Source organism: Centroberyx gerrardi, chromosome 9 (genome assembly GCF_048128805.1).
Source record: "Centroberyx gerrardi isolate f3 chromosome 9, fCenGer3.hap1.cur.20231027, whole genome shotgun sequence".
NCBI lineage: Eukaryota > Metazoa > Chordata > Actinopteri > Beryciformes > Berycidae > Centroberyx > Centroberyx gerrardi.
In genome coordinates, this window is record NC_136005.1 from 22,817,810 (window position 1) to 22,841,966 (window position 24,157).

General features: G+C 44.3%; 1 protein-coding gene across 1 annotated transcript in view; it reads left to right on the forward strand.

The window, feature by feature from the left end:
* The window catches only part of ano8b (anoctamin 8b), a 34,942-nt gene extending 15,796 nt beyond the window's left edge, over positions 1 to 19,146 (forward strand). Inside the window, exons 2-19 of the mRNA XM_078285830.1 lie at positions 3,163 to 3,273; positions 3,967 to 4,099; positions 8,172 to 8,310; positions 8,391 to 8,487; positions 9,132 to 9,248; positions 9,533 to 9,660; positions 10,030 to 10,191; positions 10,296 to 10,448; positions 11,155 to 11,281; positions 11,640 to 11,695; positions 11,828 to 11,902; positions 13,808 to 14,055; positions 14,874 to 15,033; positions 15,333 to 15,728; positions 16,205 to 16,396; positions 16,785 to 16,916; positions 17,717 to 17,827; positions 18,400 to 19,146. Of these exons, the coding sequence (XP_078141956.1) occupies positions 3,163 to 3,273; positions 3,967 to 4,099; positions 8,172 to 8,310; positions 8,391 to 8,487; positions 9,132 to 9,248; positions 9,533 to 9,660; positions 10,030 to 10,191; positions 10,296 to 10,448; positions 11,155 to 11,281; positions 11,640 to 11,695; positions 11,828 to 11,902; positions 13,808 to 14,055; positions 14,874 to 15,033; positions 15,333 to 15,728; positions 16,205 to 16,396; positions 16,785 to 16,916; positions 17,717 to 17,827; positions 18,400 to 19,146 (3,284 nt within the window). The remainder of the gene's footprint in view (positions 1 to 3,162; positions 3,274 to 3,966; positions 4,100 to 8,171; positions 8,311 to 8,390; positions 8,488 to 9,131; positions 9,249 to 9,532; positions 9,661 to 10,029; positions 10,192 to 10,295; positions 10,449 to 11,154; positions 11,282 to 11,639; positions 11,696 to 11,827; positions 11,903 to 13,807; positions 14,056 to 14,873; positions 15,034 to 15,332; positions 15,729 to 16,204; positions 16,397 to 16,784; positions 16,917 to 17,716; positions 17,828 to 18,399) is intronic.
* The last annotated feature ends 5,011 nt before the right edge of the window (positions 19,147 to 24,157 follow it).

Here is a 24,157-nt window from a genome sequence, read left to right on the forward strand (position 1 = left end):
GTGCAAAAGGGGCTGCAACTGAATATCAGGAAAATGTCCCTAATATTTTGTACATTCAGTGTATATAAAAAGAGGAAACATTGAATTCTTATAATAGGGCCCCTTTAACTATAGATTTGAGATGAAACAAGAGGGGGAAACTGCTCAACTCTCCTTCACCCCCCTTGTTTAATTTGACCGGTGCTTGCAGACGTCTGAATTAGTGACGTCTGCAAGTGGGGCTTACAGCCCCGCTGGTCCTGGTGCAGAACAGTCTAATGGTCTCCGCTCAGCTGGCCGCGGTCTCAGGTGTGTTGCGCTGAGGAGGCTAATTTACTGGAAGTGACGACAGCCTTTTCCATGGAAGCCGAGGCCTGGTGTGTTTGTGTACTGCAGAAACAGACTCGTCTACACACACACACACACACGCACACACAGACACACACCTGTCACGCTGGCCCGGTCAGTGCAGTCGAGCCTTGACAGACAACGTACGAGACACCCTCACCCGAGTGCCAAACACACACATGCACACAAACCCTCTGAACACATACTCGCTGATGAGGCTCATAAATTGAAGCACTGTAGAAGTGTTGAAACCAATCTGCTGGCTGTCCCAGGACTGTGTGTGTGTGTTTGTCTGTGTGTGTGTGTGTGTGTGTCCTTAGTGATGAATACAGGACTCATTAGAATGCCTGTCATGTCCTTGGCGCTGCCTGCTGCGTTTCATCTGAGGCACAGTCAAGCGGCCGGCCAGATTTCAGTATCTGGGAGCAGCACTCGAGATTAAAAAGTCAAACTTAACCTCGTTCCCTGTTTTTCCCCGTTCGGTCTGTTGTGATGTTCGAAAACGTTCTTCAGAAGGGAAGAGCAGCATGGAGCCAGATAAAGTTGTCACAGCCTCTTTGTAAGTACCGCAGATAGATCCTTTAAATAATGCTAGCTCCTAGTCAAATATTTAGGTAAGATTTTGTAACTCCGACATGTTTTGTTTGACAGAAAATATTACCTTTCACACAGAATATGTCAAGTTGAATTTTATCAAAAGGCAGATGATGAGGCCTCAGATTTGAGTAAAGCTTGTATTTGTGTTAGCATTACTTCTCTCTAAGTGTTCTTAGATGCTACTTGTGGTGTCCCTTCTGAAAGTAAAATAAGACCAAATTCCTATCTACACTGATTTGAACCAGACACAGCAAAAAGTATGAGGGGATACAGCATCTAAGGCAAATATTTCAACCTTATTTTACCCTGTTGCATATGTGCACATTTATTTATTCTGTGGAAAAGACCCTCTGTGTCGTTTCTAGGAAACCCCCCCCCCCTTCTCTCTCTGTCATTAGCCTGTTCCAGGAAGTAGAGGGACACACTGAGCAGCAGAACAATGATGTTTTTATGTGGCAGGTGTTTTGGATCCCCAGAACATGCAGAGATATGATTTATTGAAGGGACAGTGTCATGACAGTGGTGGTGATATCATGGTTAATATTATGGCCTGCTGTGGCCTTGACCGTGTGTGTGTGTGTGTGTGTGTGTGTGTGTGTGTGTGTGTGCTTGCACACATGGATATGTAAATAAGCAACACTGTTGGTAGGGCGTAACTCTGCTAAACAAGCATACAATATAGACAAGAGACAAAATGTGCAGTAAGGCTGCAACTAATGATGATTTTGATTATTGATTCATCTATCCATAATTTTTTGGATTAATTGATTAATCATTTAGTCTATAAAATGTCAAAAATAATGACAAATGCCCATCACAAGTCACCAGAGCTCAAAGTGATTCTTAATTTTTTTTTCTTAGTCTGCCCAGCAGCCAAAAAAGAAAAAAGCAGCAGAGGAAAGCAGCAAATCTTTTTGGTATTTTTACTTGATACATGACTAAAATGATTTATCACTTATCAAAATTATAATCGAGAAATTTTATGTTGATCGACTAATCAATCAATCGACTAATCGTTTCAGCACTAATGTGTCACCTTCACATTTCGATTATGTGTCACTTACCTTCGCTCACAGCGCTCCAATGCCTTCACTCTAAAGAAGCGGTATATTCCTTTATGCGGGCTGCGTGATGCTAAACGTGCCTGTGTGTGTGTGTGTGTGTGTGTGTGTGTGTGTGTGTGTGTGATCTCTGGAATGTGCCCCAGTTTCCGGCATCTCTTGAGGACCCGCGCCTCAGTGATCACAGGGCTGTTTTGGGACGGGCGTTCTCTCCAGGCTCCCGTCACTATTATTCAGGACCCAGGCGGAGGCTTTTACAAACTGAGCGGGGTCTGGGGTTACACCGGCCCCAGTCAAAGAATCGCTTAGTCCCTGTTTAAACTATTGGCCCCGCTGACTCTCTGGAGTGCAGATTGATGAGCCGAGGTCAGTGACAGATGACTGAGGTGCCAAAGAGTAAGAAAGGTAAAGTTCGTCCAAACCTGGAGACAAAAGTTGCAGTGCGTTTGTCTCAAACTGTCATGTTTCCATAATGTAACAGTGTCCACCTCAGAATAAATACACACTGTGTGTTATTTCCTTTTGGACTGCTGCACTGAGGGTGACCGTGTTATAATGTGACATTACTGGATGGCTACAGTAGAGCTATTTTTGGCTTGCTGTTGTGTGACTTTAGGAATAGGGACAACTCATGGCTCTGGATACAGTGTGGTTGAAATGTTTAACTATCATGAGTAGTGAAGAGTTGAAGAGTTTTCTGTTTTTTACAGTGTAGACGGACCCAGACTTGTATGTCGGTGTCGATGAGGTTCAGCCCACAGCATGAGAAAGAACTGTGCTGACATGTGTGGACTTGATTGAACTGAGTGTGTGTGTGTGTGTGTGTGTGTGTGTGTGTGTGTGAGACAGTGCACACAGTGTTGACAATGACTGGCCTCTGGTCTTGGCAGGACGGAGTTAAGTCCATTTCTGTCAATCTCATGTTTCATAGTGAGGGGGGTGTGACATTTAAATCTGGCTGAGTGGAGAAGGAGTTTGTGTGTGTGTGTGTGTGCGTGTGCGTGTGCGTGTGTGTGTGTGTGTGTGCTGGGGCGGTGGGGGTGAGGGCTTTGAGGGGGGGTTCACCGAAAATGTGTGTCATTGCTTCTCACACTGCTTGACTCTGACTCTGACTCTGACTTTGTCTCTCTCTCTCTCTCTCTCTCTCTCTCTCTCTCTCTCTCTTTCTCTCTCTCAGATAAGTTGTTTGGGAAGCGGCTGCTCCAGGCTGGGAGACACATCATGTCCCATAAGTCTTGGATGAAAACGGTGCCCACTGAGAACTGTGATGTCCTCATGACATTTGCAGGTGACTAACTCACACAATCACACACACACACACACACACACACACACACACACACACACACACCAGAAACGCATGCTTGCATTATGCTGCCAAACACAAACATGCAGTATGAAACACTCTTATACTTGCATTTCTTTGCTATAATGTTTACCACAGCCTCAAGAAATGTGAAACACAGTCTTATTCCATGATAGGATTTTGTTTAACAATTAAAAAAGCCTGTAAATTACATTCTCATTCTCCAGGATGAAGAAGGAGACTCTATCATTCCTTTAATTTCTTTCATTTCAATTAATTTCAGGTGAATATGTGTCTCTTATAAAGCACAGAGTTCCCAAGCGGACCACTGAACACCCGAAAGTGTTTTAAACCACTAGTATCTACCAGCACAGTGGAAACGGGACCTTTATCATTAAAATTGTATGTTGTTGATGATGAAGATAATATTGATGAAGATGATGCTAAGATGATACATCAATAACCTTCTCAACAGAAGCCTGAAGGTTAGACCGGAAAAAAATTCTGAACCAGTAGAGGAAGCAGAGAGGAAGAGTCCTCCTCATCCTCACCAACTCACATCAAAGTGTTCATTAGTGCGACACTTAACCTCCAGCTGCTCAGTAACATTAGTGCAAGACTGTGGGTGTACTGTATGGATGGAAATGTGTTTTTATTTTGTCTTCTCTGCCACAGACAGTACAGATGACCACACGTTGCTATGGCTACTGAACCACATCCGGCTGGGAATCCCAGAGCTCATCATCCAAATCCGACACCATAAGCACACACGAGTCTACGCATTCTTCGTCACCGCTACATATGAAAAGTAAGCAGTCGGCTCAGTGGAGAATTGTGCTCTATATACAGGCTGTCTATTGTTATTCATTCATTCATTCAGTACATTTTCTTTATGCGCCTTTTCCTTTTCAGGGTCACGGGAGGCTGGGATGTATTTATTGCTGTTCTAATTTAAATTGACAAAACTAAGGAACAGAATACAATAAATGAGTGAAAAAAGGAAAAGTATGAAAATGAAAAAAATATGATTCAATAGATAAAAAGTTAAATAACAGTAATACTAATACATCCCCTCCCAGAAAAAAGTAAATATAAATATTAAGAATTAAAAAAAAAAAAAAATGAGGTAGAGCATTTTGAAGTTCAAGTTCAAGTTTGTTTATTTATACAGTCCTTTATCACATGCATGTCTCAAAGGACTTTACAGAGAATGAACCTAACTAGATCTAACTGATCAACAACCAACCAGAATGATATAGGACAAACATCAGGAAAAGCACAAGACTTTATCAAGTATACATAAATTAGAGATTATTACAAAACTATGGTACAGGTAGAATTTCACTATCAGGTAGACAACATTGTTGTGAATGAGTCATTACCCATAAATTGCATAAAGTGTCCCCAGATTTCATAAAAGATCTCTGACTTTCCTTTGATAGAGAACATCAACTATTAGCATCAGTTGATCAGTATTCCAAGCCTGCTGTATTATGCTGTAGTCGTGTATGAACTTGCTCATCGGATCTGAAAACCACCCTTGTCTTTTCTGGCATGACTGTGATGTTTTACAGGCAGTGTGGTCGCTGCTGTTTGAACTACAGGTGTATGAATTAACCACCCTGCCTATTTGTTTCCATTAGAATGAGTTCTGGGCTACAGTGAGGATAGAGTTACTGCTGACAGGTGTCTGGTTACTGGGTCGTCCTCTCAGGGTAACTAGAGTTTACCTTTGACTTTTACCTGGAGCGCAACACCTTGTGACTTGTCACACTTGCCATTCCTGTACCGTGAAGTCGATCTGATGTTAAAGACATCCAGAAGTCATTAATGGACAAAGGAGCTGCAGCAGTAACTTCAACTAATAAACCCATGAGTAAATACTACAGTATATATAACTTCCTCTGTAGGTAGTTTGAGGTTATTTATATGTACGTATTTTGGGATTAAGATGTATTTAAAGACAAAAATATCCCCGCTGTTCTGTGCCAGGGACTCCAGTATAATACAGGTACCTTACTTTATCATGGTATTATATTTAGCTGCTGCTATAGTACAGCACAGCAGTCTAGCTCTTACACGCTGAATCATTAGTAAAGCTGCAATGGTTCCTGGTTTAACAGGCGCCACTCCTCTGCTTCTGGCTGTTATTTAACGTCTTACAGAAGGTTAGAGTCAGGCTAAACAGTATGTATTGTATTTTCTCTGATTACACTGCCCAGACCGGGTCCAACGGATCTCAGTTCCCTTTTTTTTTTGGCAAATCCCCCTGGGGATTTGGGGATGAGCGCAGGGTCAATTTAATCATAGTGCAGACTTTAGTGTATAAAAACGGAGAAATACAATCCAGGGGAGCAGGGTGGCACTCGCCGCTCCATAATGCATTTCACCGCTTGTCAGATGTTAAGTCCGTTTTGCTGACTGTGCATTTAACAAGGGCCTCGCAAAAAACCCAGAGAGTCTCAGCCAAGCCTTTGTACCTATGAATGGAATAGGAATAGACAGATGGATCTGGCCAGAAGGAAAGACGAGAGAGACAGAGAGAGACTGAGAGAGACAAAGAGAGAGAGAGAGAGACAGAGAGAGAGAGAGACAAAGAGAGGAGTGGTAGGGAGGGAAAAGAGGTGGGAGATGGAGCCAACGCTCGCTGAAAGTGTGCCAGTGTGTTTTAAATGAACAGCTCAAGGCAGATTGCCGTGTGACACCATGCGTGCTCTCTCCTGACACACACACACACACACACACGCACACACCTGCAGGTAGATGGGCTGACCTACATTTTAAGTGATAGAAAAGATAACCCAGAAACTATGCCATCATCTCTAATTCACCTTGAATAGTAATTCCCGTTGCATAGTGAAGCAGCGAGAACGTGGGTCTGCCTGTGTGAGAGTAACGGCCGACTGAGGGCTGCAGGTGGTTTGCTGGGCTATTGTGTCAAGTGAAACTGAACTGTTGTATCCATCATACATAGGCATATTTACTGTAATATTATCCTACCAACTGTGATAGTATTATTCTCGCTCTTGGGTTTGGAATTGATTCGGTGTAATATAATCATTTTGAATTACATTTGTATTAGGTATGGTAGCATTAAGGTGGCAGAGTGGCTCCTCAACTAGGGAACCTGGCTTCAGTTCACCTCTGGGTGTCACATTTTTGTTATTTCTTTTTTTGCTAGTAACGCAGGATGTTCCTCTTGAGGGAGAGAAGCAACCGTCCAGCAGCAGTGTTGCTGCTTGGGCCGTTTCCAAAAACCATCTCCATTTCTTGCAGTGAAAACAAGTCCAGCAGAAAGCGCAGTTAGCGAACACACTCAGTCAGACACTAATGTACAGGTGTCTCCCTCCTTCTCCTCCTCCCCCTCCTCCTCGTCCTCTCTTACCTGACATGCCATCCATTATCCATTCCTCAGCTCTGACTTGGCTATTTATTCCACTGCGTTCTGCTGAGTTTTACATTACGTCTGATGGATATTTTTTGCCAAATTAGCATAAACCCACAGCGCGGCTCTCTTCGCAGCCCTCCCTCAGCAGTGTTCCACTCTCTCTCACAAGGTTAGCCTCGTCCACGCGCCGTCTTTGACCGCGCCTCCAAATTAAGACCCCTTGTATTTAGAGAGAGAGCGAGTGGAAAAAGGCAATAAAGTTTTTGATTAAATAAGAGGTTGGGAGCCAGAGAGGGAGGTGAGGGAGAATCTCATTAAGATTCCTGGCAGCGGCAGGAGCTGCATACCTCTGAAGGGCCTCGCCGTTATTGGCTTGGATTACTAAACAGTTGGTCTGAACAGATACAGCCTCGCTTTTTTCTCAGACGAGGACCTTTGCTGTTATCATGGTGCGGGCTAAGCAGTATTCAGCGGTGGTACAGAAGCTTACACCTCACATTTCTGCTGTAATCCATCATGGTGTTGAACGCACCTCACCGTACTGGTCCTCCATGTGGCTGTAGCTGCATGATGGATGGACGTTACAGGCCCACCTAGGCTGTGTTTCTGCGTGTGTGTATGTGTGTGTTTGTGTGTGTGTGTTTATATGTGTGTGAGAGAGGTGAGCTGTCAGCCAGTAGGGAACAGAGGGCGTGGTGCTGCATTATTATTGTGATTTCAGCACAAAGCCACTGGGAAGGACAGAAGGAGAGGAGAGAAGGATGATGGGGTGAAGGGGGATGGGGGGAAGCGGGAGAGAAAAAAGGAGCGGAGCGAGGATGGAGAGATAAAGGGATGGCGAGTGAAGGTGAGAGGGGAGGAGAGCGGGGGGAAGGGAAGAGAGGAAGGAGGAGAGGAGGATGGAGAGGAAGGCATGAAGGGTGAAGAGGAGAGAGCAGGGGAGGCTGGGAAATGAGATGATCAGAGAGGGTGATGAGGTGAGGGTGTGAGAAGGAGAGTTAGGGGACTTGTGTGTTGTGTTTGTTTGTGCATGTGTGTGTGTGTGTGGTGTGTAGGGGCTTAAAGGAAAATTCCACCCTAAAACACTTTCACACAAAACAGCTATTGGCGCTGTACTTTGCATTTCTGGGCCCAGTTTGTTGTTTGGTGGTGTATATTTCTTATTCCTGTGGATATATGGCCAAACCTAGACAATGTGACATCACATATAGACTACAATTGAGTTTAATAGCAGAAAATCTCTCAGCTATCTGAAACATCAACAGTAAACGTCAGGTTTTGGTGTCAGTCCCTCAGAATCAAAGAGAAAGAGCTTCTTTCTAGACTCACCATTTTGCACCAACAATCACACAGGGAGAAATCCATCGTAGAAGAGGAAGAGAGACCAATTTCTCCACCAACAGTAGCCTCAATAGACCAGAATGCAATGCAGCAACGAGACATATTGAGGGTGGATTTTTCCTTTAACGTCTCTCTCTCTCTCTCTCTGCAGTTTGTTGCGAGGTGCTGAGGAGATGGGACTGAGGAAAGCTGTGAAGCCAGAGTTTGGAGGAGGAACACGCAGCTTCTCCTGTGAGGAGGACTACATCTACGAGAACATCGAGAGCGAGCTGTGCTTCTTTACCTCACAGGTTAGTGTTAGTGCACAAACACACACACACACACACACACACTACCCTCACCCTCTTTCTCTGTCTTTTGTTCCCTACAGGAAAGGCAGAGCATCATTAAGTACTGGCTGGACAATCTACGTGCCAAACAGGGGGAGGTGCTTCATAATATCAACTTCCTAGAGGGCCAGCCAATCAGTAAGCAGCATCAGTTAACAGTCCGGTATTACCAGACACTTGATGTTTGTCTTTGTTAAACAGAGGGCAGTTCTCTAGTAAGCTTTGAAAATAATCCTCCAGTTGGTTTTGGCCTACGCCCACAAGGATCCAAACATGATGGATCTGATCGCCTTACTACAGTCAATAGCATTTGTTTTCTTTCTCTGTATCTACTCTGCTTCCATGTGCATTTATCTCTCTCTCTCTGTCTGTCTCTCTCTCTCTCTCTCTCTCTCTCTCTCTCTTTCTTTCTCTAAAGTAAAGTGAGTATAGAGTAAAGAGTATAGATCACATGATTAAAGAAAATACAAGTACAAGTTGTCACATGTACCCTACAATGTAGCATTATACGTTGTACATGTAATATGTATCTATTAATACATTCATCTGCATGTTGGAATATTATAGCGTTACGTACTTGTGCGGAGTAGACAAACTTAGCTGCTCGCCATGCAGTATTTTTATCCTCTCCCAACAAAAAAGGAAGCTTTTTATTATTTAGCAAGATCATGAAACTTGGAATAGCTTTTTCAGAATATTTCATTCTTATGTCATTGTGTTTGGACCCCCCCCCCCTCTCTCTTTCTCTCTCTCTCTCTCTCTCTCTCGCTCTCTCTCTCCAGTCCCTGAGCTGAGTGCACGAGGTGTGATCCAGCAGGTGTTTCCTCTCCATGAGCAGAGGATCCTCAGTCAGCTGATGAAGTCTTGGGTCCAGGCCGTTTGTGAGAAACAGCCCTTAGGTCAGTGGAACAAGACACACACACACACACACACACACACACACACACACACACACACACACGTCTGCAGACGTCTCATGACTCAACATAAAAACCGGTACAACCACAAGAAAGAGATACTATTGACACTATTCCCATCCCATTTTTTGCTCATGTTTCCTTCCTCACTACTTTTTTTTTATTCTGCACTTCTACAGTGTTTTATGTTATAATGACCATAATAAATGAACTTACTCATTGTATTTTGTCTTTTTTGTTCTTTTTTCTGTCTGTGGTGTTTGCAGATGATATCTGTGACTACTTTGGGGTGAAGATCGCCATGTATTTTGCCTGGCTGGGTTTCTACACCACTTCCATGCTATATCCTGCTGTCATCGGCTTTGTGCTGTGGATGCTCACTGAGTCAGACCAGGTGAGGAGAAAACACATCATCATCATCCTTTTTTTTGTGAAAAAAGGGTTGATGCCCCTGCACTTTTCAGGATAACTATCTCCCATTCTTTCCTTAGACAAGTTTACAAATACAGGAAATGAAAAGCTACACTACTCTAATGAGTAAAGGTGTGGGATACACTGTTCCTGAGGATGCTTTTTTATAGGGCATTTCACAGAAGAAGAAAGTAGCTGTAGATATTTGAGGAAATTAAAGTTGATAGTAAGTATTAAAGAACAGGAGTTTGCTTTGTATGTTACATGATTTGAGCTCAGGGTTTGGAACCATTTGATTTTCACAGTATGTAAGTGTCAAGTGGATGTGTGTTTGTGTGTGTGTGTCCTTCAGACGAGCCGTGACATCTGCTGTGTGGTGTTTGCGCTGTTCAACGTGGTGTGGGCCACCCTGTTCCTGGAGCGGTGGAAGAGGAGGGGGGCAGAGCTGGCCTACAAGTGGGGAACACTGGACACCCCTGCTGAGTCCCTGGAGGAGCCACGGCCACAGTTTAGGGTGAGAGGAGCTGTCTCTCTCCTCTCCTCTCCTCTCCTCTCCTCTCCTCTCCTCTCTCCTCTTTCATGCCCTTTCATACTTTTCCCCCTCTCTTCCCCCTGCAGGGAGTGAAGCGCTGCAGTCCCATAACGGGATGTGAGGAGTTCTACTACCCTCCGTGGCGGAGGCGCGTGTTCAGGTGGCTGGTCAGCCTGCCCATCTGTATCCTCTGCCTCTGCTTCGTCTTCCTGGCCATGCTCATCTGCTTCGAGCTGCAGGTCGGTCAGTTGTCAAAATCTGAGATATGTGTCTGTAGCAGTAGTCGTTTCCACACCATACATCTATCCTGCTTTAGTGCTGCAGAATCCCTTTTAAGGATGGATGCACCGGTGCAGCAAGCATTGTCAAAAGTCAGATTTCTGCGATGGTTATGTATTATTACTTGACCCTAATGATGGGGGAATTAATTTTGCATTGTACAGTGCACTGCAATTATGTCAAAGTACAGTACAAGAGGAAATGTCATCTTCCTCAAATTGTAGGTCTGTGCTACAGGACCTCAATGGAAATAAGGGTCACCAAAACATTTTGTGCTACTCTCTTGTCCTTCACAAAACAAATGAGTAGTGTTCTTATGTTATTTTTGGCTACCTCACTGTTTCCTTAATGTCTTCCCAGTCCCTTACTTAATAAAATGTACCTAAACACACTTACAAACAGACAAGAATAAATGCCAATAATCGCCAATGGCAGAAGTGAAGAATGGATAATCAATGGCATGTTCATGTGAGAGAGTTAGGAGGACACTTTCTGTACTTTAGTCTTCCTGAACACAGAGTGAATGTACTTAGAGCTTGAACTGCCTATTTCATATCTGGGAGCGAACAGAAGCCTGTCCATGCTGTGCAGCATTGTTGTTCCAGTCTGTGCTGTCCTGGAGGTGACCAGCGAGTTCAGTGAAAAGCTGTGATTGTGTTTCTGCAGGAGTTTGTGATGGGGATCAAGGAAATGCCTCGGCTAGCCCGCTTCATCCCCAAAATCATGCTGGCTATCACTGTGACTGCATGTGACGAGGTGTACAGGAAAATCGCCTGCTGGCTCAATGACATGGGTGAGATTCAAGCTTCCACGTTTATTGCCGTATCAGTCAAAGACAGTGCATACTTGCGTTAAAAGTGTGGAACATCATTAACTCCACATTCAATTGGTCTAAAAAAAAAGAATATTCTTAAAGATTATCTCAGTGAAAGATTGTTTTCATAAAAGACATTCTTCAAAGCCATTCCAGGATCCTTAATACTCTTCCTTTCAAATGCTACTAAAGTAATGAGAGTTTTCATTTTGCAGTATTGTACATTTTGTAAGAGAGAGTATGTTCAGTTTACTATTTTATGTTGACACAGTTGTGCTGGTGCAGTAGTACTGATAGGTAATGCTGACTGTGTGGTTTTTGTATTGTGCTTCCACAGAAAACTACAGACTCCAGAGTGCCTATGAGAAAAATCTCATCATCAAAATGGTTCTTGTGAGTGGCTGTTTATCAAATGAAATGTATCATAACGATGTGATTTGCAATCTAATTTTTTAAACAAGTTTCCATATTCACACCAGCATATTGCCTCTCTTCATGACACCTAATTCTTCCTTTCTCTTGCAGTTTCAGTTTGTAAATTCTTATCTCAGCCTTTTTTACATTGGATTCTACCTCAAAGACATGGAGCGCCTGAAAGAGGTAGGAAACATTTCTCCATCACGCATCAGCAGGTTCTTTTCACCTCCACCATCTGTCATTGTCCCATCCACTACAATCCCTCCCTCCTCACATGTGTTCCTCTCTCTCCACTCTGCATCTTTGTACATGTATTTCTCTCTGTCCATCTATACATTCTGCTCTCCATCTCTCCATCCATCCCTCCGTTTCTCCCTCTGTGGAAGATGCTGCTGGTGTTGTTTCTGTGCAAGAGTCTGCTGAGGCAGGTCCGGGCAAATGTGCTGCCTTTCCTCTTCCTCAAGATCCAGATGCTTGTGGTCTCGATCCCCTGGGTCTTCAGGGCTTTGCTCGGGTCCAAACTACAACCCCGGGGTTGGAGGTCAAAGGTCAATCCCAGACCGCCCCGACCACCCCAGCCCCATGCATGCTGCGTGTCGGACATGTCATAAGCTACCAACCTGCTAGATGTTATGAACATCTTAGGTCTGTCTTGTTGTGCATTTGTAGGGATTACAAGCGCATGTATGAAATCTGGTGGTTTTTATGAAATGTTCCGGTTGGTGTTTCAACTTTTCCTGCTTGGTGCATACATGGCCTGTTTGATGCAATGGTGAATTTTAACTTGATAGTCTGTAGATTAGAATTGCAATGTCAGTTATGCCTGGGTTTTTACATGCTTGGTGTTTTCTGTGTGCTTTAGTTTATGTCTGATGGAAACCCTTTGAATCCTCCCCCCATCTTCATGATATTCTCCCTTTCACTTCACACGCCTCTCTGACCATCATTCAGTATTATTTGAGTATTGTTGCCATCTGTCTTTTCCCTGTCTAACTAATAGTCACGGTGGATTTCTTTATTGCCCTTTCTTTAAGTGCAGTTTGTGCGAATTGTTTTTTCCAATAAGACTCACCACTCATGCCTCCATTTCTCACTCTGTCTGTCAGTTTCTGTTACACTCTCAGCTGGTGTGCCACCTCTCTTACACCCATTGAGCTTGTCATGATCTGTTACCATCACCTGCGCTGCTTTTATAGTTTCCCCAATCCCGAACCAGTACAGCCACGTTTCCACAAATATTTGCTGTAGCATGTTTACTTTTCGTCTCTCGTATGCCTGTATGTCTGAATATAAAACAACCTGGCGTTCTGTCTGAACAAACACTGACTTTGCCAGTGTTTGTTGCAACTCTGAGGTATCTGTGGTGAGAACAGTATCTCCTTGTCTCCGTTTCTGAGGCCTCCCATCATTGGCTGAAAATAACGTTCTGTCCGTGTCCTTGTCAGGAATTTATTGTGGTTTTGAGTTTGCATTTTGTGCTGTAGCTACAGTAGATAGTGCGTCAGCATTATTTGACTTGGAATGAATTGCTGTTAGATTAAAGTCAATAAAGGATAGTAAGCTTTGCGCCGCCTTGTATCACTTTGTCTGCAATTTTGGAAAGTGTATAGCTTTTGTGTCTGTATTAAAAGGCCGCCAAGATATACCCACCGCGTGGTTGTGAGTGTTGAGTGAAACTCATTTGTCATTTTGGTTCTTCCTATTGTGTGTGACTTGCATTTGTTCTGCAAGGTATTAGTGTTATTGCAAGTCCTTCAGTCTGAGTATCCATGTTATTTGCCTCGCTGTCTTGGACATTGGCCTCTCTGCATCATATGTCACTGATATGTAGTTTTCATGGGCTTGAGTTTGCATACTAGCCCTGACATACTTCTGCTTTGGTGTGTCTTGCATCATCTCTCGCCTCTCTGTCTTGCTTGTCCCTTTGCTCTCCATCCACCTGTCTCTTTTCCCTTGAGTTTGCATTATTTACCTGTAGGTAGCGCTTGTTTTGGATGCTCTGATTCGTTGCGCAGTACTTTGTGTTCACTCAGCAAGGCAGCAACACTTCATTCCTTGTGACCGTTTCTCTCTTTCTGCCCGTGTCAGATGCTGGCCACTCTGCTCATCATACGCCAGTTCCTCCAAAACGTGAAGGAGGTGCTGCAGCCTTACCTGTATGAGCGCCACAAGCTGGGCGAGCTCACACTGCGAGCCGTGTGGGACCTGCTGCTCTCGGCGCTGCTCAAATACGCCCGGCTGGCGGCAGGGAAAGCCCAGGCCTCTCCCACCGACCAGACCATGCCAGGACCCGGCCTGCGGGGCACCCGGCCCGGGGTGGGCCACCCAGACAGAAGGTGAAATACATTACTTATACTCTCATTCAATCAATAAAAATGAATGTATAAAGCATACACTTTAGTAAAATACACATGTAAAGGTAGCTAAATCTAAGTATACATTTAGTGAAGTTGATTTCTATGATTTCTTATTTCTAATAAACATATAACAGGGTTCCTATGGGCATTGAAAATCCTTGAAAGTTTGTAGATTTGAGAAAAATGAAATAAGGCCTTAAAAGATTTTGCAAATGAATAGATGGCCTTGAAAGGACTTGAAAGGTTCTTTTTTTTTTTTTTATAAAAATGTAGCACTCAAATTCATCAATATGCCTCAGCTCTCCATCCTGGGATCCTGAGGAAAACCCTGTGATGGAGATTTTGCATTGTTAGCAGCAATTTTTAAATTAATGAATTCACCTTGATTTTTTTATTTGTCAAGATCATATGTAAAAAGAATGAGACCTCTATGATGTTAAAAATTGACCAATGTCATGTTTTACCCCGAAACATTTTGAGTCCTTGAATTTCACCAAACAAGACGTTGAAAGTCCTTCAATCTGAATCCTGATATAAGGATAGAGGAGAGACTAGAGAGAAGGTGAATTTGATTGCCGTAAAAAAACATAGTCACATTTATACATCTACAGTTGTCACTCACAGCGACATTCAAAGCATGAGTCACTTAAAACCAGAGAAGCTCAGGTGCAAATGGAAAGCAACTTTATCTGTATCCACCTATGACATGTGCACAGCATGCAGTTATGACTCACGCCAGCCGGCACCGAGTGAATACACCATCAGAACACTCACTTTTTGCCTTCGTCCCATCCCAGGGAGAAGAAGTGTCTGAACGGGGGCTGCGGGGTGCCTGATGAGGAGGAGAGAGGGGAGAGGGACGAGGCCGACAGCGGGAGGTTCAGTGAAGGAGAGACGGAGGAGGAAAGTCTGATAGACTGCGGTTTGAAGTTGAGGAAGGTCAGCTTCATAGAGAAGGTACGCTGCACAACACTCTATATTAACATAATAACTTTGTGCGATGTTAATATGCTTTTATTGTAGCACTTTGTTCATTTGTTAAGAAAGATGCTATGCAAATATAACAAGTCATTAGTATCATTATTATTATTATTAGTAGTAGTAGTAGTAGTAGTCGTATACTTTTTGCCACTCTTGTTGTTGTTGTTGGTGGTGTCGGTATTGGTATTGGTACTACTAGTATTGGTATTGGTGTTGATATTGGCATTGGTATAGGTATTGGTACTATTGGTAATGGTATTGTTGTTGTTGTTAAGGTGGACAGAAGGCCAGCCTGCAGCGGCCCCCCAATGGACGATAGTTTCCTGGAGGAGGGGAGCCCCACCATGGTGGAGAAGGGAATGGACCCCGCCTCTGTATTTGAAATGTGTGACGACGACGACGATAACGGCATCCACGATGTGAAGGAGTCGGGCGGGGGCGGGGCGGGGGCGGCCGAAGGCATCGCCGCTGCGGCTGCCGCCGCCGCCGGCGCTGCCCCACTGCCTTCTGGGTCGGAGGGCGGCGTGACGCTGCGACACCGGAGAAGGGGCAGGAGCTTGGAGAGGGCAGAGCCTAAGACTAAGAGGGAATCGTGGATCGACCCCCCCGAAGAGAGAGAGAGCAACACGCTCACTCAGGCTGAGATAGAGAGCTGCATGCAGACTTATGAGGTAAGAAGAGCTAATACACCCAAACTCAAGCCGCTCTGCTTTGGGTTTCAAAGGGTGGTACTTTTTCTCCTCATCAGATATCAGTTATTTTCCAATAAATTGCAAGAATTGAGACTGTATATTGTTGTATATATAATATACGCTCCATCAACCTCACATGAGACACCCCCACCCCACCCCGCCTGCATCTGAAGCGCTGTGAATGAATTCTGGGTCATGTTCCATATGGGCATAAGTTACTATGTGCTATATGATAGTATCCTATTTGCTTTTGGGTCCTATTATAGCACACAAGTGTGTAATGTATGATTTTCCAAACAGCAGGCTCTGCATGTGTTCAAAACTAATTTCTTTGTGTACAGTAAAACCTCTCCCAGGAATATAAGCCTGATTCTTCCAATTACAATGGTGCCAAGTAATAACATTCATAATGGTACTTACTTGGTAGACCTAATTGTCCTTTTTGACCCTCTCAGGACACCTTCCAGGACTACCAGGAGATGTTTGTCCAGTTTGGCTATGTGGTGCTCTTTTCCTCCGCCTTCCCTCTGGCTGCCATGTGCGCTCTCATCAACAACATCATTGAGATCCGCAGCGACGCCTTCAAGCTCTGCACCGGCCTGCAGAGGCCGTTTGGACTCAGGGTGGAGAGCATCGGCCAGTGGCAGGTCAGAGATTACAGATGATACACTTGATCGGGGGCTCTTGGGTTGTTTTCTGCCTGGGACCCAAACTGACAGAGGGACCGAGGCTAATTAGATCCATTTTGAAAGTTGGAAAAAATACATTACACTTGATCATTATGAAAACAGTACTTAACTAATTATGCTAGGCTGTATATATTATCCGTTGGTTGGTGACTATGGTGTGCAACTATGACCTTAAATTTGTCTCAGGTTGATGTGATTGAATGAAATTGAATTGAACTGAACAGAATGGAACTGAACTGAACTGAATTGAATTGCACTGAATAAATTCTCATTTTTACAGTGCAGCATCGCATAAATTCAATTCTAAGGAGCGACGTATCAGAAATGTATTTTTGTCCCCATGCAGACTGCGATGGAAGCCATGGGCCTGATTGCCATCATAGTCAATTGTTACCTGATTGGCCAGTGTGGCCAGCTGCAGCGCCTCTTCCCCTGGCTCAGCCCTGAGATGGCCATCATCTCCATCGTCATCCTCGAGGTACCACAGCTCATTTCCGCCTGTCAGCCTGAAGTGCTTAGAGCAGTGCTTTCCAAACTTTTTTCTCTGCACACCAGCATTTTCAACGTCATTTTTTCTTGTGATCCAGCACATATTTTGCTGTTTTTTGTCGGCTAATAAGAAAATGTGACAGGTATTTAGGCTGCAAACTTGCTATTGTACTGCATGTTTTTCCACTTGCTTAGCAGGAATGTGTGGCATCAGAACAATACAATAACCTTTGTCTTACATAGAAATATTTTGACACTAATTTCTGCGGGACCCATTTTAATCTTCCTGTGACCCACCACATTGCCACTTGTATTCAATCTAGACATGTGGGTGATAAGTTATGTACTGTGTTATGTACTTGGCAAATCCCCCGATACCTGATCTCTGACAGTAACCCACTCTCTGGCGGGGCTGTGTAGTACTGACCAGAGATCAGCTTCTCAACCAGCGCTTAAGTTAAAAAGCCAAGCGCTTCTCATGTTTTTCCAACTATTTGTAACATATTGAGATCCTATTTCTGTCAGCTGTGCACTCTGTAGCCTGTTGAGGCCGTATCTATATTCAGACGAAGGTAAACAGCCTACAGCTCTGTCCTGGCCTGATAATGAAGTCAGGCCTAGCAGAGGGAGAATGTTATGGCCCAAATGTTGTACAAGCTTCAGCTCGAGTAACATACCTTTAAAGCGTATTCTGAGGCATTATGTGCATTTTTTGATAAGGATTGTATTTTCATGCATTATTATCCTCTTTTACTCCCCTCCTTTGTCTGCCTGCCTGTCCATCTGCAGCACTTTGCCATCCTCTTGAAGTACATCATCCACGTGGCGATCCCTGACATTCCCACATGGGTTGGAGAGGAGATGGCCAAACTGGAGTATCAGCGCAGGGAGGCCTTCAAGGTAAACCACGAGGAAACTTAAGGCCAAGGTTGCACTGAAGTCACAATTCACTTCTATAATAGGTGTCATGGAAAAGTTGCAAGGAAGGGAATAAAGTTGAATTGTTCAGGCAGTCTGGACAAGCCTTAATACGTCAGTGTTGTTGTCTTGCCAGAGTTACCTCATTATTTGAGTGTCTCTGCTGCAATGTACTGTAATGTAATATCTATAGATGTAGCCATCGTGGGAGCCACACTTTTTGCTGCAAGCTTGTTGTACTACTGCACTGCAGCTTTCTTGTTGGGGATAAATTACTTGTATTTCAATTTCTGGTGACTTTTCAGCCACCGGAAGAAGCAACTAATGGTCTAGCACCCAGACTTATGAGAGACACATTTTGTGTAATAATATGTTCAGTTCTACTTTACAACATTCAACAGAGAATAGGCTGTAGTGACCCCTGCAGCAATAGTGCAGGATAGATGCACAATGAGGGATTTGTAGGACGGTTAACACTGCAGTATTGTAATGCTTAGCTGGGTTCGTGCTGATTCTAGTAAATACATTATGGGAATGTTTCCCTCCCTCTGCAGAAGCATGAGCGGCAGGCGCAGCAGCACTACCAGCAGCTGCAGAGGAGGAAGAGGGAGGAGGAGGAGCGGCAGAGGCAGGCGGAGCACATGGCCCGCAGGGAGAGGGAGCGGGACGACGGCAAGGGCGACTCCTCCGGGGACCACCACCACGACAAGGGTCACGGCAGCAAATCGCGGCCCGGAGGCGGGGGAGGAGGGGGCGGCGCGTCGGACAAGCCCAAGAGGCCCAGCTCTCTGCTGGCCAACAATAATGTGATGAAGCTGAAGCAGATCATCCCGCTGCAGAGCAAGTTCTCCTCGGGAGGCGCCCGCTCCCCGCAGTCGCCCACCGGCAGCGAGCCGAAACTCCCCGGGTTCCTGAGCTTCAAATTCCTCAAGTCGCCTGAGAACAAGAAGGAAGTTGCCGCGGCGGCCGCTGCTGCCGCCGCCACGGCCTCCAGTACCGCGGCGACAGCGGTATCATCATCATCATCATCATCAGGTAGCGGCTCTCAGGAGCGTTCCCAGTCACCCAGCAAAGCCTTCAACCCTGGGAAACTGTTTAACTTTGGGAAGTCAGAGGGGGGGACGTGTGTGAACGGGGCGCAGCCACCCAGACCGGGGGAAGGATCGTCCTCGCAGGCGTCAGACAGACAACCGTCCAGGTCCGACTTGAACGGGGTCCCGGACGAGATCCCCTCGCCCGGAGGGGAAGGGTCCGAGAACGGACATTCGACAGACTTGGACCCGGCCGGCCCTAAAGTCTAGTAGCCCCAGACAGAGAGCAAACTCCTCTTTGGTTACATGGAAGCTGAAGAAGCGAGGTGTTTACTGTGAGGAAAGGCCCGACCTGCCTTCCATGCTGTCACAGGCCGTGTGTTCACGTCCCTGAAGCAGAGCGAGGGAGAGATGAAGCTGAGGAAAGATGACTGTTGACTTGTGGTGGTCCGCTTTTTTTGCTGAAAGACAAAATACAGGCTAATAAGAAGTCTTTATAAGAAAGACATAAGCCCTCCTATCATGCCCGAAAAAACACACACTCACTCCCTTACACACACACACACACGCACACACACACACACACACACACACACACAAACACACAAGCACACACAAACCCTTCCTTGTCTGCAATACATAAAGAAATGCATGAGCTGCGTTTCTGATATTTTTAAGCCTTTAAAGCGGAGAGCTGTATTTCTTGATTTCTTTTAGTCAGAAATTGTAAGCATCTTGGTGGCCTGCCACTGGAACATAACAGTCTGTTATGGAGGAAAAAAGATTTTAAAAAAAATATACAGTGGTGTGAAAGAATCACAGATTTTACATCAAATAACTACTGAGAGTGTTCTTAGCTATCACAAAAAACAAATGGTCATTAGATATCTGTCTCATTTTTAACTGTGAGGGATTCTTGGGCCCTTCACTTTTATATTGAAGTGGAACGATTGGAAAAGCAATATCAATCAGTGTTTTAATTACAAACAGTACTGCAAATCTGATCAATCATCACACGAACCCCTCCCGTAATAAGCATCCCCGATACACCGGCAGCTTTATTTTCAAAGCGGAGGTGATGTCGGAGCTTGGTACATTTCTTCCCATCCCGATGGCAATATCAGATTTGTTAAAATGACAGTGGTTCTGGATATGTCGTTTTGAAGAAAGGTGTGAAACGAAAGTAAAGAGAGCTAAGCACGACAAGCTGTCACGTACCAGTATTTGTACCGAGAGAGAGCAAAGTGGAAGAGAGACAGAAAGTGAGAAGAAAAAAAAAGCAGAGGTGGACTTTTGGTGATTTTGGGAATATGGGAATATGGAGTATGGAAGCCTGTTGTGTGCTGTTCCCCATCCAAGCCTGTACACATGGTTTTAAACACGGATGGTGCTCCATTTTCACACACACACGGCTCTAACTAGACTTGGCAGACGAGTGTAGAGTTTAAAAAGAGGTAACATTTGCACTAAACCCTGACGCCCTGCATAGGAACACATCTCTTTCTGCAGGGGGGGAGGGCCAACACCAGCCTGCCTCATGACATTATGCAAAAGCTGGATTGTTTTCTTTTTCTCATTTCACACTAGATGCTGTCTGTCCACCGATCCCTGCTCTTGACAACCAAGGGATCTTCCTAATCATTCATATGAGGCATTTTGTTTTTTTTTACAATAGTTGCTCTTTTTTATGTTGAGCTCCATATCTTTTTTATACGTACCATTTGCTGTATTGCTTTATTGCAATGCTAATTGTTGAATGGACATTTCCTTTTTTTAACCAAAGCGGTACCTTTCTGATTATACTGTAAATCCAAGACATATGTTCTCATGTACATTAATTTCAGCGCTGTTTATGCTACACATGATGTTCCTTTAATAAGCGAGCCCATCAGCTACCACTCACCGCTCTTTCAGCTCTGCAGGGTCTCCAGAGGGTGGTGCCAGAGCGCAGGCAATTTATCTGCATAGCAAAATGTTCTGTGTGGAACCAGTTGTTCTGATTTACCACTATCCGTGACATCCGTGTCAGATGTTGCAGCGACTGCAGAATCGGAGGGCCGGGCTGCGGCTTCGGAACACTTTGGAAGGAAATATGTATCTTGGTATCCACTGGGCATTAGATAAGGCACACACACACACACACACACACACACACAGAGAGAGAACATCAAGAAGTTTGCAGAGGCCGTTGCACCGCGTAACAGAGACACTCAGCTTGGCTCAGCGGCCAGGCTGAGAGATGGAAACATTAACTATGCATTTCCACACCATCGCCTCTGGCAAAGATCTTTGCAATAACATTGAGTTGTAGAGGAGACTTAGCTGTAGTATCCTAGTCTAGTCTAGCCCCCCGCAGGTCCCATCCATACTGCATTATCCCTCGCCAAACTCTATGCACCATGTCCCTGCTACACAATAAACAACATTTCCTTGTGTCCCCTCACTGGTTACTTGTCAATGTTATCGGCTTTCAATCCTGAGCAGTTCTCTCTCCATGTGGGCTGGATCAGATGCACACATCCTGTATCTCTCCTGTGTCTCATGTCTACTGTGAGGAAACTCCCGTGACACACTGCATAATAATCTCATCCATCTATCCCGTTGTGTGCCCAGAATGAGTCTGATCTGGGATGATGATGACAATGAGCATCAAGTAGGTGTCTGCCCACTGCTGCCTCTTCCATTGTGTATGTAATAACTTTCCAGTAAAACTAGTCCACCGTTCAGCGGAATAACAAAAGGGCGGATAAAAATGTACTTCCACAGAAAGGCAAAAAGATGGTGAGATATCTCTTACTGACTTGTCGAACGCAATAAGGAAAGAGGAAGGACAGCCATTTGTGTGGTCAAAGTGTCATTTTACTGTCGTTCTATGTTCTTTTATGCAGCTGGAAGTCATCGTTTATTATAAATGTAAAATTAGAAGTGCGAGGCCGAGGGAAATTGAATATCATCAGTGTCTTTGAATATCATTCTCACAGGCTGGTCATTGTTAAAGGGACACTTCACGGCAGGAACGGCATATTAGAGATCAAGGCTTTCATACAGATGGCTTAGCATTGCTGAGCGGAGGCAGAGCATATTCTCATTAAAACCTTTATTCTTGCAGCATTTGGATTTCAGGGATGGATGATGCCATGATGCAATAGACCTCATATATCATCTTTTGAAGCTTCATCATGAAAGGGGAAGCCAGTTTCAAAGAGCAGGCACAGATGAGATAAGACCATTTGCTGATGCTATTGCAACACCACAGTGGAGCGGAGTGCCTCCTTGTAGTTCTTCCTTATTCAGGGAAAACTCTTAAATGGGCTGTAATTTCATTGAATACATCCGGATAGAATTAACCAATTTGCTCACTTATTTCTCTATTGCACTCCTGGGAGCAGCAACAAATTCTCCTCCTTCCACAGATTGTTGTTATGAAGCTCTGCGCAGAATCTTCCTCTAAATAAGTGTTGGTTGAAGTGAATTAATAGTTCTTTAATAGCTTCGGATATTAACAAAAACAGGAGGCACTTCATCGAGAGACATCTCATGCCGGAGACAGCAGCATCACACGTTTCCCTCAGGCCGAGCACAGGCGTCCCACACACAACTTTATCAGCTCCGACAACTGAGGCTCGTCAGCCGTCTCTGTGATTCAATATCAAAGCAACAGCGGTTCTTAAAAGTGTTTTGGGCTTATCTAGATATAACAAGTGCTATCATTCTCACGTGGAAGCAGCGGGATAGGAGTAAGTGAATTTAGTAAATGTGCTGTGTTGTGTTGGATCTGAAGAGTGGATGTGTAGAGGTGAGACTGTCACCACAGCTACATGGAAACCTGACCCTAACCTCAGAGCTAAAGATAAGACATCTTCATGGAAGCCTCACTTACTGAAAAAGACATCATATGCTCTTCCAATGTACCACTGTACAAAAAAAAATCTTTTCAAGAAAAATACAATACTGGGAAATGGGATTATTTATTTCTTTTAATTTATTTTGTCATATTTTTGTAAGACCTGAAAAATAGTTAATAAAACTATTTGAAAATGTATTTCATGTGTTGTGACCCACTTGTTCCAGCAAAAAAAGTTATTTCTCTCACTCACACATACTTTGCTCTCAATATTGGGACACAGAATCTGAGATCCAGTACATAATAAACAAAATCGTCCATTAAAAGCATCACATGACAAAAACTGAGTTTCAATCCAGTTTTATTTCAGCAAAGCTAAAAAGAACATATGAACTAATACACATAAGATGGGGCAAGGCTTAGGGTGTTGTAGAACAGTCAATCTATTGGAGCAGAAGCATAACGTGGTTTTACGCTTCAAAAACAGACAGGGTATGTACACTGTAGGTAGGGAGGAAGATGACTGACCACACTGTCAACCCACACTGCAGCATCTACTGATAAGAGGACAGGAGGCTTTGCCGTGACTTTGCCGGGCAGTGTCAACAATAACATTAAAAAAGGTCTATATTCAGTGTTGTACAGTATATGACACCAATACAAACTGAATCTCAGGAACAAGGCAGGATGGCAACTGCACTTTGCTGTGCATGCTTATTGTGCATTCCATGGCAGAAAATATAATACTCTTTTAAACCCCCTGCGTTCATCTCAGCGCGGCTCTCGGACAAAAACCATCCAGGGCCGTCACCGGTGCAGCTGTCCCAGGCCCTGAGCTGGGGGAACAAAAGTGGCCAAACCACAACGATCGGTTACAGGGCTGACATCTCCCTAAACCATAGGAAGGTAACGCCTCACCCCCCCACCCCGCTACGTTTTATCGCTGGCCCAGGAATACTTGGACCTGCCCTGGAAACATCAACATGCAAGACAAGATAACATCCACTGGGCATCAGAGCTCTTCTCTTTACTTCTACAATATCCATGGACATGTATTATTTTACAAAAAGGCAGACACAATGTTATTCCATTGGAGAAACTACATCTGGCACTGGCTATTATTTACACACATCATAATGTATAATTTTTCCCTTTTCCAGACATGTACTGTACATACTTCTCGACACTACCTGTGCTGTTACCTAGTTGTGCAATTGAAAATTCTAACAGATTATAATTTGCAATTCAATATTTCAGACATCTTTTTCCTTCTTTTCCTCTAGCATCCTATGATGAAAGAGCAGCAAAAACTCAGAGCAAGCTGTTGCTGATCCAATTTGTCATACTAGCCTTGATTAGCCAGAAGGCGGCGCTAGGTGTAAAAATATTTCTCAGAAACACCAACACAACATTTAAACCAACAAGCACAAGCCCCAA